Here is a 14,091-nt window from a genome sequence, read left to right as displayed (position 1 = left end):
AGGACAGAAGCTAACATAATGTTTAGGCCTTAACCACTTTCTGTGGTGGTGACCCCTGATTCTGGACTTCCACACCATTAGGAATATCTTTCCTGTCTCGAACCTGTTTATTGTGAAAAGTATCCTGAAAATGTCCCCCTCTGTGCTTTTGGTTGTGTGGCCGGACATCAGCTGATGTGGCACCATTGCAGAATGTCGCTTTTGAACGATCCTGAGAGACATTTTTGGTTGTGTTTCTAGTTGAAGGTGCAGCTTAAATCCATGTTTTGGTTGTGTGATTGATAGTGTCACCTACGAAAGTACTTTCAGCAGGAAGACGTTCTCAGGAGCCAATGGTTGCTGCTCCCTCAGTGTCAGTTGCTGTCTCGGGCTTTGTAATGTGTAAACAGGCCAGGCGATGTGCAAAAACAAAACACAAGCTCTGCACTTGCAGCCTGGTGTTTTCCAGTTTGTGTGTGAAATCATTTAGCTTTTGTGTCAGTGTCTCAGGTTCACAATCGAAACTTTTTTTTTATATAATGCTAAGGAATCATGTCAAAATCAGATGCATGCCTTATTTTATTTTAGCAAGTGTTCTACCCGAATGCAGGTTATAAACTCCGTTTTCAATCCCAGTTTTTGGTTGACAGTTAAGACTGTTTAGTTAATGCTCCTGCCGCACTGCCCCTCGCTACTCTTTGCTTAACTTGTCTCATACACTGCAAAAAGGGACCCACGTATTGGACAGTTTAAGCGCTGTCTGACGGAGAACTGACCCTATTTCAAGATAGTTTGGAACCTCACGCGGTCAGTCAAACGAGGCGGGAGAGGGGAGGGGGGAGTTACAAATCTTTGGTCCACTCCCGTCTTTTAAGTGGATTTCTTTTACCGCGCAGCTTTACAAAATCTAAAGGATACACTGATATTGCGTCTCTAATCAATACTCAACTGTGTCTTTTAATAATTCAGGTTCTGAACAACAACAGAGAAAACAAGATTTATTACAAATACCAAGTGGGGCTATGTTTACATTGCAAAATCACCACGTGTTTTCGGATAGTCGGATCTGTGGTTAGATGATTATACAATACAGATCAAGTGTTGGACAATATCATGGAGGGAACTACACAAGTAACCACATGGCACTCGATATCTAAGTGCTGCCACATCACTTAGCCAAATATTCACGATCACTCAGTGGGAAACCTGCCATTTCCCATGTCATCCAGTTGAGGGACTGGTGCGAGAGGCTGCTGGAGATTGGAGTGGAGCTGCAGAGCCGCTCTCTGCTCGGCTCATTCCCGCCCTGTTTCCTGCTCGAGACGCGAAGCTGAAGATCTGACGATGAGACGAGCCCCGCGAGCGCCAGGCTCCGTCTCCAGACCGTGAAGATGCCGGCGCCGTCCAGGAGTTGGTCAAGTTTGCCGGAGCACTTTCCCCGGGTATCCGGCAGAGGGAGGAGGAGCAGAAAGACCACCAGCAGGAACAGCTCACAGCAAACCTGCAGAGCAAGTGTAGCCGGAGATGTGAGAATAATACTGAGCTCCACCACACAACTTTAACCACGTCAATGTCCAGCTTCCAGCGAAGACTGGCTGCTGCAGTTAATCCCACAAACAAAAACGTTGCAGCTGTAGTGTCATTAAGTAACGGCGCGTTTGGCGACAATAAATAGTTCATTTTAGTTCTGCACGCATTCTGACAACTTTTAAACAACGAAGCCACGGGTAACAATGTGAAATGATGTGTGTATGAGCCACCATTCTGTTCGTTGCCAGTGCAGGTGATGGTCAGTCTCTCATCGCTTTGCCAGTTCAGGATGCTCCGAAATTTCCTGTCTTTGCTGAAACTTGGAAACTCAGTGAAGCAGGCACTAGGGCAAGGAGCGTGAGTCAAACAGCTCTCAACACAAAGGTGTTTTAAAACACCCAAAATGCGCTTCTATTTAAAATGAAAGGCAGTCCAGTGATGTCAACATGAAACCTAAGTGGATTGCTCCCAACCCCTTGGCGCTGAAATAAAATAGACCTCCTGGACCGTGGCGGCTCAGCACTGCAGGGAAAACAGACAAGATTAAATTTTATCTGCAGCCAAAAGTAACAAGGTGGTGATCCATCTTCCTGAGATTCCCGGCATCGTTAAAGCCACTCCATGTGATGCCAAGAAATTAGACCAGGCTAGAGTTTGTGATGTCCATCCCTGGCAAGCTCTGTAACATAGGACTGAGTGCTTCACCGCCAGTTCCCTGGGATGCACATCAGGGTAAGCCTCAGCTGATGAAACAGTCTATTCAAAACTAGCCATTTTCCCAGTGCAAAGGGTTGACTATGATGAGGTGTTGTAGGCTGGCAGTTTCCAAGTGCCAAACCAAAAGCTGGAGGATCCTGAAGACTCTGGCTCTAATTCTCAGAGTATTCCCCCGAACTAGAATCCACAGTTAGTGATAATAGTTTTACTTTATGTAGCCCAATTTTTCCTGTTAATTCCTGTTTTACTGTCACAATTTTGTTATATTTTCTTGTGGTTGTGAAATTCCTTTCAGTTCAATCTGGATAAACGCAAGGTATTGCATTTTGACACAACAAACAAGGGCAGGGCTTATACACTTAATGATAAGGTCATGGGTGGTGTTGTAGAACAGAGGGACTTAGGAGTTCATGTACATAATTCTTTGAAGTTTGTATCCTATGTAGACAGGGTGGATGAAAAGGCCTTTGGCATGCTTGCCTTCCTTTAAGTACAGGAGTTGGGAAGTCATGTTGAGGTTGTACTGGACATTGGTGAGACCTCCTCTGGATTACTGTGTCCAATTCTGGTTGCCCAGTTACAGGAAGGATGTGATTAAACAGGAGATGGTTCAGAAGAGATTTACCAGGATGTTGTCAGGTATGGAAGATTTGAGTTGTAAAGAAAGGCTGGGTCGGCTGGGATTTCTTTTCACTGGAGTGTAGGGAGATCGAGAGGCGACCTTATAGAAGTTTATAAAATAATGAGGAGTGTAGATACATTTAATGGTAGTTTTCTTTTCTCTAGGGTGGGGATTTCAAGACGAGGGGCACATTTTTAAGGTGAGGAGAGAATTTTTAAAAAGACATGAGGGGTAATGTTTTTACACGGAGGGTGGTTTATGTGTAGATAGAAGCTCTTGAGGGAGTGGTGGTTGTGGGTAATATTACAACTTTTAAAAGACATTTGGATATGTACATGAATAGGAAAGGTTTGGAGGGACATGGGCCAGGAGCAGGCAGGTGGGATTAGTTTAGTTTGGGATTATATTCAACATGGACTGGTTGGACCGAAGGGTCTGTCTCCGAGCTGTATGACTCTGTGACAAGAAAACCTTGGTAATTCATCTTCTACTCAATTATGTTGAAATTGATATATGATAGATGCATGGTAAGAAAAGTAACAAAAGTATTTGTTGCAACTGCCAATCAAGGTTTAACAGAGGGGAGCCAGATACCCCTCCTCACCTGGATGTAACACACTGACACACTGTGGCCATCCATAACACGCTGTGCGGCAACTCACTCAGATTTCTTCAAAAGCATCTCCCAAACCTCCACCACCTAGATAAATAGAATGAGTAGTCATACTGACCTACACATTCCCCGCCAAGATACACATCATCCTGATTTGGAAATGTATCGTTATATTTCAGTACTGCTGGGTCAAAATGCCAGAATTGTCTACCAGCACTTTGGGAGTCTCAGCACAAAAACTAACGTCATAGTGACTTCGACATCCCAGATATGATTTTTTTTTTAATCTGCAAGGGGAAAGAAGATTTCATCGTAACTGTCAAAAGCAAAGAGAAAAAGAAAAAGATAGGGGCGTCTGTCAAAGTTGTTCAACTAGAGTCATAGAGTTGTACAGCACAGAAACAGACCCTTCGGTCCAACTCATCCATGCTGACCAGATATTTTAAATTAATCTAGTCCCAATTGCCAGCATTTGGCCCATATCCATCTAAACCCTTCCTATTCATGTAACCAGCTAATTCTCTCTAATCTCCAATGTCCAGCAGGAAGAGCAGATCACTCTACTAAAGGCCACCTCTGCGCCTGAATCTATCGACCCAGAAAATAACACTGTTTTGTGTTCTAAATCTAATCAGTAATATTTTCTTAGAAATGGTGGGCTGCATGGCCTCATTTTGGACCATAAAATTCTATGATAAATTGTGGGAATTATTTCGTCCATTTCTTTCTATTCTCTTTCAGGAGTTAAAACTGCAAGATAAATACATCATCGTTCAGGAAGATCAGCTTCCTAAATCTGGACACGTTATTAACAGAACTACTGCTGATCACTTCCAGCAATTTAAGTTAGCTTGCATGAAAGAGCAAAGATTTACATCAGTACGCTATTTCTGTAGAATAATCTATTCTGGGATTGGATTTGTATAATTCCTTTGGATAGATACCAGCAGCCACCTAGCTGCATGCTAGGAGTGATGTCATGGACAGAGCTTATGTGCTTTATTGGTGTCTGTGATCAAAAGTGTTCTAATTTGTGAGCTTAGTGTGTGTGTGCTTGTTTTTTTTTATCTCCAAATGAATAGCCCAAACTATTATTTCAGTATTGTACAAGCATTTATGACTTTTAAGATTATGAAGGTATTTTATTATCACACATTTGTCCCAACGGTTTAAAACATGATACCATTCTCACACACATAGTCACATGCACAAAGCCTGAAAAAGATGACAATTTGGAATTATTTCAGTCCCTTCCATAGAAGTCCCATTGTTTATTATATTAATCAAAGCTTGAGCTAGAGTAGGGTCTTGTAAATGTCGAGGACTCTCATTTTATCACACTGTAATCACAAGCGCCACTCACAGGGAAGGAGAATTGATATGTCTACACCATATATAGATGGATAATATGTAGCAGCATTCCAATTTTTAAACTTACAAGTTACACAAGGAAGAATGAGGTGAACAATTGTTAAGCAGGTTCACAGTGGCTCAGTGGTTAGCTCTGCTGCCTCACAGCACCAGGGTCCCAGGTTCAATTCCAGCTTCAGGTGACTGTCTGTTTGGAGTTTGCACGTTCTCCTCGTGTCTGTGTGGGTTTCCTCTGGGTGTTCTGGTTTCCTTGTACAGGCCAGGTGAATTGGCCATGCTAGATTGTCCAAAGTGTTAGGTGCATTGGTCAGAGGGAAATGGGACTGGGTGGGTTACTCTTCGGAGAGTCAGTGTGGACTTGTTGGGCTGAAGGGCCAACTGTGGGGAATCTAATCTTAAAAAAAATCTAATTTCTGATGCAGAACCATATTGAAGCTCCTCTGTCCACAAAAGCTGAACAGCTTGGTTTTGTTTGCAGAATTGTCTGCTTCAGGTTTCCAGTACGGAGTACGTAATTCTTATCATTGTTTCATTTTAGTAAATGGCAAATACATTTAAATTCCATTCTGAAAATCATGCTAATGTATTGTTATTGAGTATGAGGGATGATAGAATCAAATATTCTGTAGTTCTTTCAGTTGTATACAACTCATGATCAGTTACAGTGTAATTGGGACTTGCTCTTTTCTGTGGAACTGGTCACTATTCTATTCCTGATGAAGAGCTTTTGCCCGAAACGTCGATTTTCCTGCTCCTCAGATGCTGCCTGACCTTAAAGAGCTGTGCTTTTCCAGCACCACACTCTGATCTAAACTATCCCATTATCAACCTAGATTACAAAAATAGCCTTTGTGTTCTTGTCTTTTCTGAAAATTATTTTCTTAACACTCTGGCCCCTACCCTCACCTCGATCAGCAAAAATAAGCATATGATAAATGATTAGAGCCCATCCAAGCCTATCTTTCACTGGTTTGTTTCCAATCACACCTAATACTTCTTCTGTGTTCATCTTGTCCATAAGACTCACCTTCCTCTCCCTTGATCCTATTCCTACTAAACTACTCACCATGGAACTCATCTTCCTGGCTCCCGTGTTGGCTGACATTGTTGGCAGTTCTCTTTCCTCAGGTTCTGTCCCCCATTTCTTCAAATATGCTCTCATCGCTACCTCCTCAAAAAAACACCCGTGACCCCTTAGTTCTTTTTAACTATTGTCCAATCTTCATCCTCCTTTTCCACTCCAAAACCCTTGAATGTGATGTACTTTCTAATTTCACATCTGTTATTCACAGAACTCAATGTTTCAATCCCTCCAGTCATGTTTCCCCTCCACAGAATCAAAGCTCTTTAAGGTCACAACTATCTATTTGAGTCTGATGAAGTTTGTTGATTCTTCCTCATACTTCTTAGCCTGACTGTAGTCTTTTACCATTGTTAATTACACCATTCTTTTCCAATAGATCTCCTCTAGCATCTTGCTGGATGGGTATGGCACAAGTCTGGTTACATCTTTGTCCATAAGTTCTTAAGTGGAAAATCACCTGCAATAGCACAGTTAGCCCCAAGAATCTATGCAGTCCCCTCCTTCCTGTTTCTCATCTACCTGCTGCCTCTTGGTCACATCATCTGAAAACATGTCAGTTTCCACTTACATGTTAATGACTCCCAGATCTACTTCACCACCATGTCCAATGGACCCTCCCATCTAAGTAAAATATCAGATTATTGCATGAGAAAAATGTCCTTCAATTAAATGTTGGGAAGCTGAAACCATGACCTTCAGTCCTCATCACAAGCTCTACAGGACACCCTCTCCTGGTCAATTGGCTGAGGCTGAGCCAAACTATCTACAAGAGTCATGTATGCCACCCATGCAAAGACCTTATATTCCCACCTCCATAGCATTTTTCATGTCTGCACACCTCAGCTCCTCAATCACATCATTATTATTTGAGATTTGAGTATTTCAACACATTACTAGAAGATTTGCAATCTTATACCCTCTGGAAACTTGAGGTGATGCAAAACTCTCTGGGTACCCAAACTAACACCAATCCATTCACCTATCACCATTGTGTTTACTGACCTGTACTGGGAAATTCTTGCCTTGACTTTAAAATTATAATATTTATATTCGGATCCCTCTATGGCCTTGTCTTCTCCTACCTCTGTAACTTCTGCCAATCCCATAACCCTCTGAGATCCCTGTGATTCTCTAACTCTGGTCTTTGACCCTAATTATGCCATTATTGGTGATTGTGCCTTCAGCTGACAAGTCCCTAAGCTCACAGACCTCCTCCTCCTTCAGGTCACTCCTCAAAACCAATTCTTCGATCAGACTTCGGTCATTTCCTCTAATATCCCTCTTTTGAGGCTTGGTGTTACATTTTGTTGTCCAGTACCATCCTGTGAAACACTGGAAAGTGTTATTACATCACTGATGCTATATAAACACACTTTTGTCGCAGGGAGAACACAAGTCCTCAAGGCAATGCTCTTAGTGAACCTAAGTTGTGAGAAGTGGGCACAGGCTCCATCCAATGGTTGAAATAGGAATAGCAGAGGATGAGATATAAATCTGCATCTAGGCAATTTATGGCAGTCGTAGGTGACTTCCACTGTTATTGCTGCTCTGTAGCCCCTGCTTGTGGGATCCCAATGAGGCAAAAACAAAACAGCACATTTGAAGCAAAAATTATTCAAATTGTCATTTCAGACAGATGCCAGGGAGATGGGTTTGTGTCAGTTGTTTTGCCCTCTGTGGTATAATTATAGTCAGCAGTGACACAGCGGATGCATTTGCTTGTCATAGAAATAATGATGAGATTTCTAGCGCTTATTATAATTGAGGTATAAATCAGACAGTAATATCTGTGGGAAAAGATTGTCTTAAATGAGTGACCCATTTATTTCCAGTGCTGTCCTGTAGTTCTAATCATTCCCACAAGAGGGAGCAACCTTACAGCATCCACCCTGTCAAGTTCCCGACAGTCTAATCCCTCCTATTTGCTCACAGCCTCATTCCCTGATCCACTCGCTGACCTGAACCTGACCCTGGCTCACTTACACCCTTGTCCCCAGCATACTTGCAGCCTTATCCCACCATCCTACACAGCTTCATCCCATGATTCACTTGCCAACCCAGTCACTGGCCCACCCACAGCCTTGACATCTGACCTCTTTCCAATTTCATTTCCCAACCTGACCAGCAGCAATCCTTTCTTTCTGCACTTTCCTGTCCCCATTTCAATCTTGCTGCTGCTCCTCCCAGGCCTCAGGCAGACTGAAGGTAGGGATGTTTTCACAAGTTGCCACACTTCCCATCAGAGGCTGTTTCTCTTCCAGCTGATTCTTGAGACATTGGAACAGGAACCAGAATAAGTTAGGACTGTATTCAGTGGAGTTTAGAAGAATGAGGGGGAATCGCACAGAAATCTACCAAGGACTAGACATGGTAAGTGGCAGGACAGCTGTTACCAATGACTGGGTAAATTCACAGCCTAAGGATACAGTGTAGGCCATTTAGGATGGAGATTCTACATATATAAAGGCTATAAGCCCAACAACATCCCAGCTGTGGTACTGAAGATTTGTGCTCCAGAACTAGCCATGCACTTGGCCAAGGTCTTCAAGTTAAGTCACAAGACTGGTGTTAAACAATACTGCAGAAAGTTGCCCAGTAATAACATTTGACCTGGAAGCAGTACAGTCAGAAAACTTATAGAATCATAGAGTTGTATAGCACAGAAAAAGACCCTTTGGTCCAACTCATCCATGCCGTCCAGATATTCTAAATTAACCCAGTCCCATTTACCAGCAGTTGGGTCCTATCCCTCTAAATCCTTCCTATTCATGTAGCCAACCAGATGCTTTTTAAATGTTGTAATTGCACCAGCCTCCACCAATTCATCTGGCAGCTCATTCCATACATGCACCACCTCTGTGTGAAAAAGTATAATATCTGTGGAAACTGTAATTCATTAAAAACATTTGAAACAGACTTTTAGAAGCTTCCATCAGTTGTGAAGGGATCCATTGTAATTTTTTTTTGATTAGATTACTTACAGTGTGGAAACAGGCCCTTCAGCCCAACAAGTCCACACCGACCCGCCAAAGCACAACTCACCCATACCCCTACATTTACCCCTTTTACCTAACACTACGGGCAATTTTAGCATGACAAATTCACCTGACCTGCACATCTTTGGACTATGGGAGGAAACCGGAGCACCCGGAGGAAACCCACACAGACACGGGGAGAACGTGCAAACTCCACACAGTCAGTCGCCTGAGTCGGGAATTGAACCCGGGTCTCTGGCGCTGTGAGGCAGCAGTGCTAACCACTGTGCCACTGTGCCGCCCATCTCGAATATTAAGTGGCATTGGTCCATATGATCTGTCATTCTTTGAAGTGGAAGCAATACCAACAAGAAGAATATTAACACACAAAAGCTGTGTGGCCAGACAGGCAATTGCTGTAAGGAACAGAGGACCACCCCAGCAAATGGCAGAACAGAAAAGGCATATAATTCAAGGAAGTGTGTGTGTGTGTAATTTAGTTAACTAGGACAGAAAGCTGAAGGCAGGATCATGAATTAGAAAGGTTTTGCTCGAGACGAATACACCATTTAACTGGGTTTATTAAAGAACTTGAATAAAAAGTCACCAGAGCATTTGTGCCATTAAGACTGTTGTGAAACTAGCTAAACAGGTTCTGTGGAAGTTTATAATTTGGATAACCTGACCTGGTCCAAGCAAAAGAGCTGAACTCCAAAGTGAGGTGGGAGTGGCTGACCATCAAAGCAGCTTTTGATTAAACGTGGAATCAAGGAACCCCAGCAAAACCCAAGTCAATGGCAATTAGAGGAAACTCCCCACTGGATGGAGTCATAACTAATACAAAGGAAGATGGTCCAACAATCTCTTCTCAAGCACATCACTTCAGGAATTTCTCAGAAAAGTGGTGTCTCGTGCTCAACCTCTATGGATGCTTTATCAAGATCCTTCAATCAAAACATCAGAAATATTTGCTGATGATTGGACAGTATTTAACACTATTCACAATACATTAAGCACATAAAAATCAACTATCAATAACTTGATTAAGCTTTTTGAAGAAGTGACAAAGAAGATTGATGAAGGCAGAATGGCAGACATTGTCTATATGGACTTTAGTACGGCATTTGACAAGGTTCTGCATGATATACTGGTGAGGGAGGTTAAGATCCATGGGAAGCTAGCCAATTGGATACAAAATTGTCTTGAAAGTAGGGGGCAGAGGGTGGTGGTGGAAGGTTGTTTTTTGGACTGAAAACCTATAACCAATGGTGTGTCACAAGGATCAGTGCTAGATCCACTGCTTATCATCATTTATATAAATGCTTTGGATGTGAATGCATGTAGAATGGTTAATAAGTTTACAGATGACACCAAAATTGGTGGTGTTATGGACAGTGGAGAAGGTTATCTCAGAGTACAACGGGACCTTGATCACATGGGCAAGTGGACTGAGGAGTGGCAGATGAAGTTTAATTTAGAAAAATTTGAGGTGCTGCACTTTAGTAAGGCAAACCACGGCAGGACTTAAATACTTAATGGTAGGACCCTGGGAGTGTTGCCAAACAAAGTGACCTAGGGGTGCAGGTGCTTAGTTCCTTGATTGTGGAATTGTAGATAGACAGGGTGGGAAGAAGAGTGGTCAGTGTATTGAATATAAGAATTGTAATGTCATGTTGTAGCTGTTCACGATATTGGTGAGGCTACTTTGAAACTGCGTTCAATTCTGGTCTCCCTGCTCTAAGAAATATGTTGTGAAACTTAAAAAGGTGCAGAAATAGTTTACAAGCATGTTGCCAGGGTTAGAGGGTTTGAGCTACAGGGAGAGGCTGAATAGGTTGGGACTTTTTTCCCTGAGCATCAGAGGCTAAGGGGTGACCTCATGAGGGGCAATGGATAAGGTCATTAGCCAAAGTCGTTTTCCCAGGGTAAGAAAGTTCAAATCTAGAGGGCATGGGTTTAAGTGAAAGGGGCAAGATTTAAAAGGGACCTAAGGAGCAACATTTTTCCATAGAGAGTGCGCGTATGGAATGAGCTGCCAAAGGAAGTGGTGGAGGCATGTACAATTATGACATTTAAAAGACATCTAGATGGGTACATGAGTAGGAAGGATTTACAGGGATATGGGCCAAATGCTGGCAAATGGGATGAGATCAGTTTAAGAAATCTGGTCAGCATGGATGAGTTGGACCAAAGGGTCTGTTTCTGTGCTGTATAACTGTATGACTCTTTATGCAGAAAGATCGATGTTACATGCAAGCTTACAGCAATAAGTGGCAAGCAACGTACATGTCTCACAAGTGAGACACTGATCATCTCTACCAACAGAGATTCTAACTGGCTTCTGCTTGATATTCAATGGCATCACTATCACTGAACTCCACCAACAATCTGGGCTTTACCATTGTCCATTAACTAAACTGGAACAGCTATATAAATACTGTGCTGACAAGAACAGGTCAGAAGCTGGGAATTCTGAGGTAAGTAATTCACTCTTGATTCCCTGAAGCTTGTCCACCATTAACAAGGCACAATTCAGGGGTGTGATGGAATACTATCCACTTGCCTGGACAAGTCAAGCTCCAAGAACACTCAAGAAATTCAACACCGTCCAGAAGAGAAAAGTATGTAGAATATAACTTTGACAGCTGGACTGCAGTAGTTCAAAAAAGTAACTCACCACCATTTTCTCAAAGTCTACAAATGTTTGCTATGGCAGCAATGCTCACATTCATTGCTTTCGTATCTCAGCCCTAACTTCAAACCCCTGATCCTCTAAGCTTCATTAATCATTCTTTTCACCTGTCCTGTCATGAGATTTTTTTTCACAAATACACCCTCTTTGCTTATGCACTCTGTTACTATTTGTACCATTTATTTTCTGTTGGTTATCCTCATTCCTTAATGCCATAATGAGTCAATCCACATTCCTCTGCATTAAATTTCATCTGCCAATACAGACCAATCCCGTTGCTGGCCTGCTGAGGTTTTGCACTATCTTCCTCACAATTCACAATACTTAAATGCTTTGTTCCATTCAGATTCCATGGGCACATTGGAACATATAAATATCACATTAAATGTCCACAGTGCACTTTTTGTAATTACATTTATTTGTACATAACAGTGCTTCTCCTACTAATTCTGATTAAGACTAATGCTACTTGAATTGCTGCTGTACCAATATCACTTGAGGGACATACTAATGTTATGAGTTTATCAATTATATCTCTCTCTATCTTAAATGTTTTTATTATTAATGAGATTGGTAATTTTCTATGCTATTAATGAATTGCTTTCAACTCAGTCATTTGCTAATGTCATAACTCATAAACAGTGAATGAACTGGAAATGTATTCTAACTTTATATTGATTAGTCTCTTAAGAAACCTTCTTAAAAGACCACCTATTGAAGTTGATTTACTGAAGCAAAGTTTGACACCTTGATATTTAGATATTGCTTTCTCTAGGCTTGATTGCTTCAGGGTTCTTTCAGATCTCGATACGTGATCACATTTGTTTCAATCACTGATCTCTAAATTGTCATCCAACACAAACAGATTAGTTGCATTTTCTCAAGAAATAGACTTGAATCTGATGGTTAATATTTAATTGGCTGAAAAAGTCAGCAGATGAGAAATATTGCTTGTTTGTACCCATCTTTATGGGGCATGCCCTTACAACACCACAATGTTGACCAGGGCAACAGTTTAGGGAAGGGTTGGTGCACATGGAGTGAACATCAGCAGAATTGACAGATTGTGATGTTAATCATATTTAATGATATTAAAAATCACACAACACCAGGTTATAGTCCAGCAGGTTTAATTGGAAGCACTAGATTTCGGAGCGCCGCTCCTTCATCAAGTGATTGTGGATGAAGTAGCAGCGTTCCTAAAACTAATGCTTCATTAAACCTATTGAAGGAGCGACGCTCTGAAAGCTAGTGCTTCCAATTAAGTCTGTTGAACTATAACCTGCTGTTGTGTGATTCTTAACTTTGTACACCCCAGTCAAACACCGGCTCCTCCAAATCATATTTAATGAAGATGGCATCAACTATTCAGCTAACATCACCATCCACCACACCCATATAACTGCACCTAGCCATGGACCTCATTCCCTTGTGTTAGTTAGTTATCCTGCTTATTTGATCGCCACCAGTTTTAATATTGGCGACCCCTGTTTAAATGTACATGTGCCAGTACCAGGTTACAGGCAAGCATGGCTTTTGAAGTGATGACTTAATCCAATAAAACCTGTAAGTTAACACTGAAGAGCTTGTCCCCTAAAAAGCATTGCAAGCCACAGAGGTTGGCAGTCTCTAAGTAATTGCAAAGAGAAGAAATGAAGCTAAGAGTCATAAGTTATATCTTGAATAGATGTTTGAGATATGTGTGTCCCTCTATGCAAAACAACTCTGACAGAAACATATAAGTTGTACATGTCTCTGAGCTTCGAAATGACGTCTTGAATGACTAAAGTGGTGTGAGAGTTGGTCTGAGAGCAGCCATGATAATGTGGTGAAGCTGGTGGCTTGCCTTTGCCCATTTGTATGGATGAAGGTTGAAGGTGATGGCATCCGTGCACCAAGTAGGCTTTTACAGCGATGATAGAGTTGGATGAAAACCTGGAGAAGCAAGTGGTGAGGTACAAATGCCAGCTACCTGCTCTGACTTCCATGACAGGAACTGGTGCCATCTAGTTTCTCGAGGAGAATTGGAAACTAAACAGAATTGAGCTGAGTTGGCTGTAATGAGGTGCAAATGCATGAAAACAAGATGGTTCTTTTTAACAGCAAGATTCTGAAGTCACTGTTTAAGCTTAAGGAGAATTTTTGGAAACTTTTCTTAATGTTGAGATTTGGTGTTTTCATTCTTATCGTATTTTCCCAACTTTCTCACCTGATCATCTACTATATCTGACCTCAGTGCCAAAGTAAATTTTTATGAAGCATCATGACCCTATTCAAAGAAGTGATCAGATTGAAATCATGAACCTCTTTGAATAGAGAAAAGTATCTGGATATGAAGCAGAGAAATTATTGTTTTTTGTGTTATCCTCCACAAATATAAAACTGATTTTCTATCCAGTCTCATCAATAAATATGTCCTTTTGGGCAATGGATTAGAACAAATGCCCTCAGCACCTTCAGAAGGGAAAGGGTGAGCAGTGTGTGGTGGAGTGGTTGGTAGTGAACAAA

General features: G+C 41.8%; 1 protein-coding gene across 1 annotated transcript in view; it reads left to right on the top strand.

Moving 5' to 3' along the window:
- Positions 1–1,600, top strand: part of tyw5 (tRNA-yW synthesizing protein 5) — a 69,515-nt gene extending 67,915 nt beyond the window's left edge. Inside the window, exon 9 of the mRNA XM_060827426.1 lies at positions 949–1,600. Coding sequence (XP_060683409.1) covers positions 949–1,055 — 107 coding nt within the window. The 3' untranslated portion in view covers positions 1,056–1,600. The remainder of the gene's footprint in view (positions 1–948) is intronic.
- The last annotated feature ends 12,491 nt before the right edge of the window (positions 1,601–14,091 follow it).

The sequence above is a fragment of the Hemiscyllium ocellatum genome, chromosome 7 (assembly GCF_020745735.1).
Source record: "Hemiscyllium ocellatum isolate sHemOce1 chromosome 7, sHemOce1.pat.X.cur, whole genome shotgun sequence".
Classification (NCBI taxonomy): Eukaryota; Metazoa; Chordata; class Chondrichthyes; order Orectolobiformes; family Hemiscylliidae; genus Hemiscyllium; species Hemiscyllium ocellatum.
Note: the sequence above shows the minus strand (reverse complement) of the source record. Positions and strands in the feature narration are given on the sequence as shown.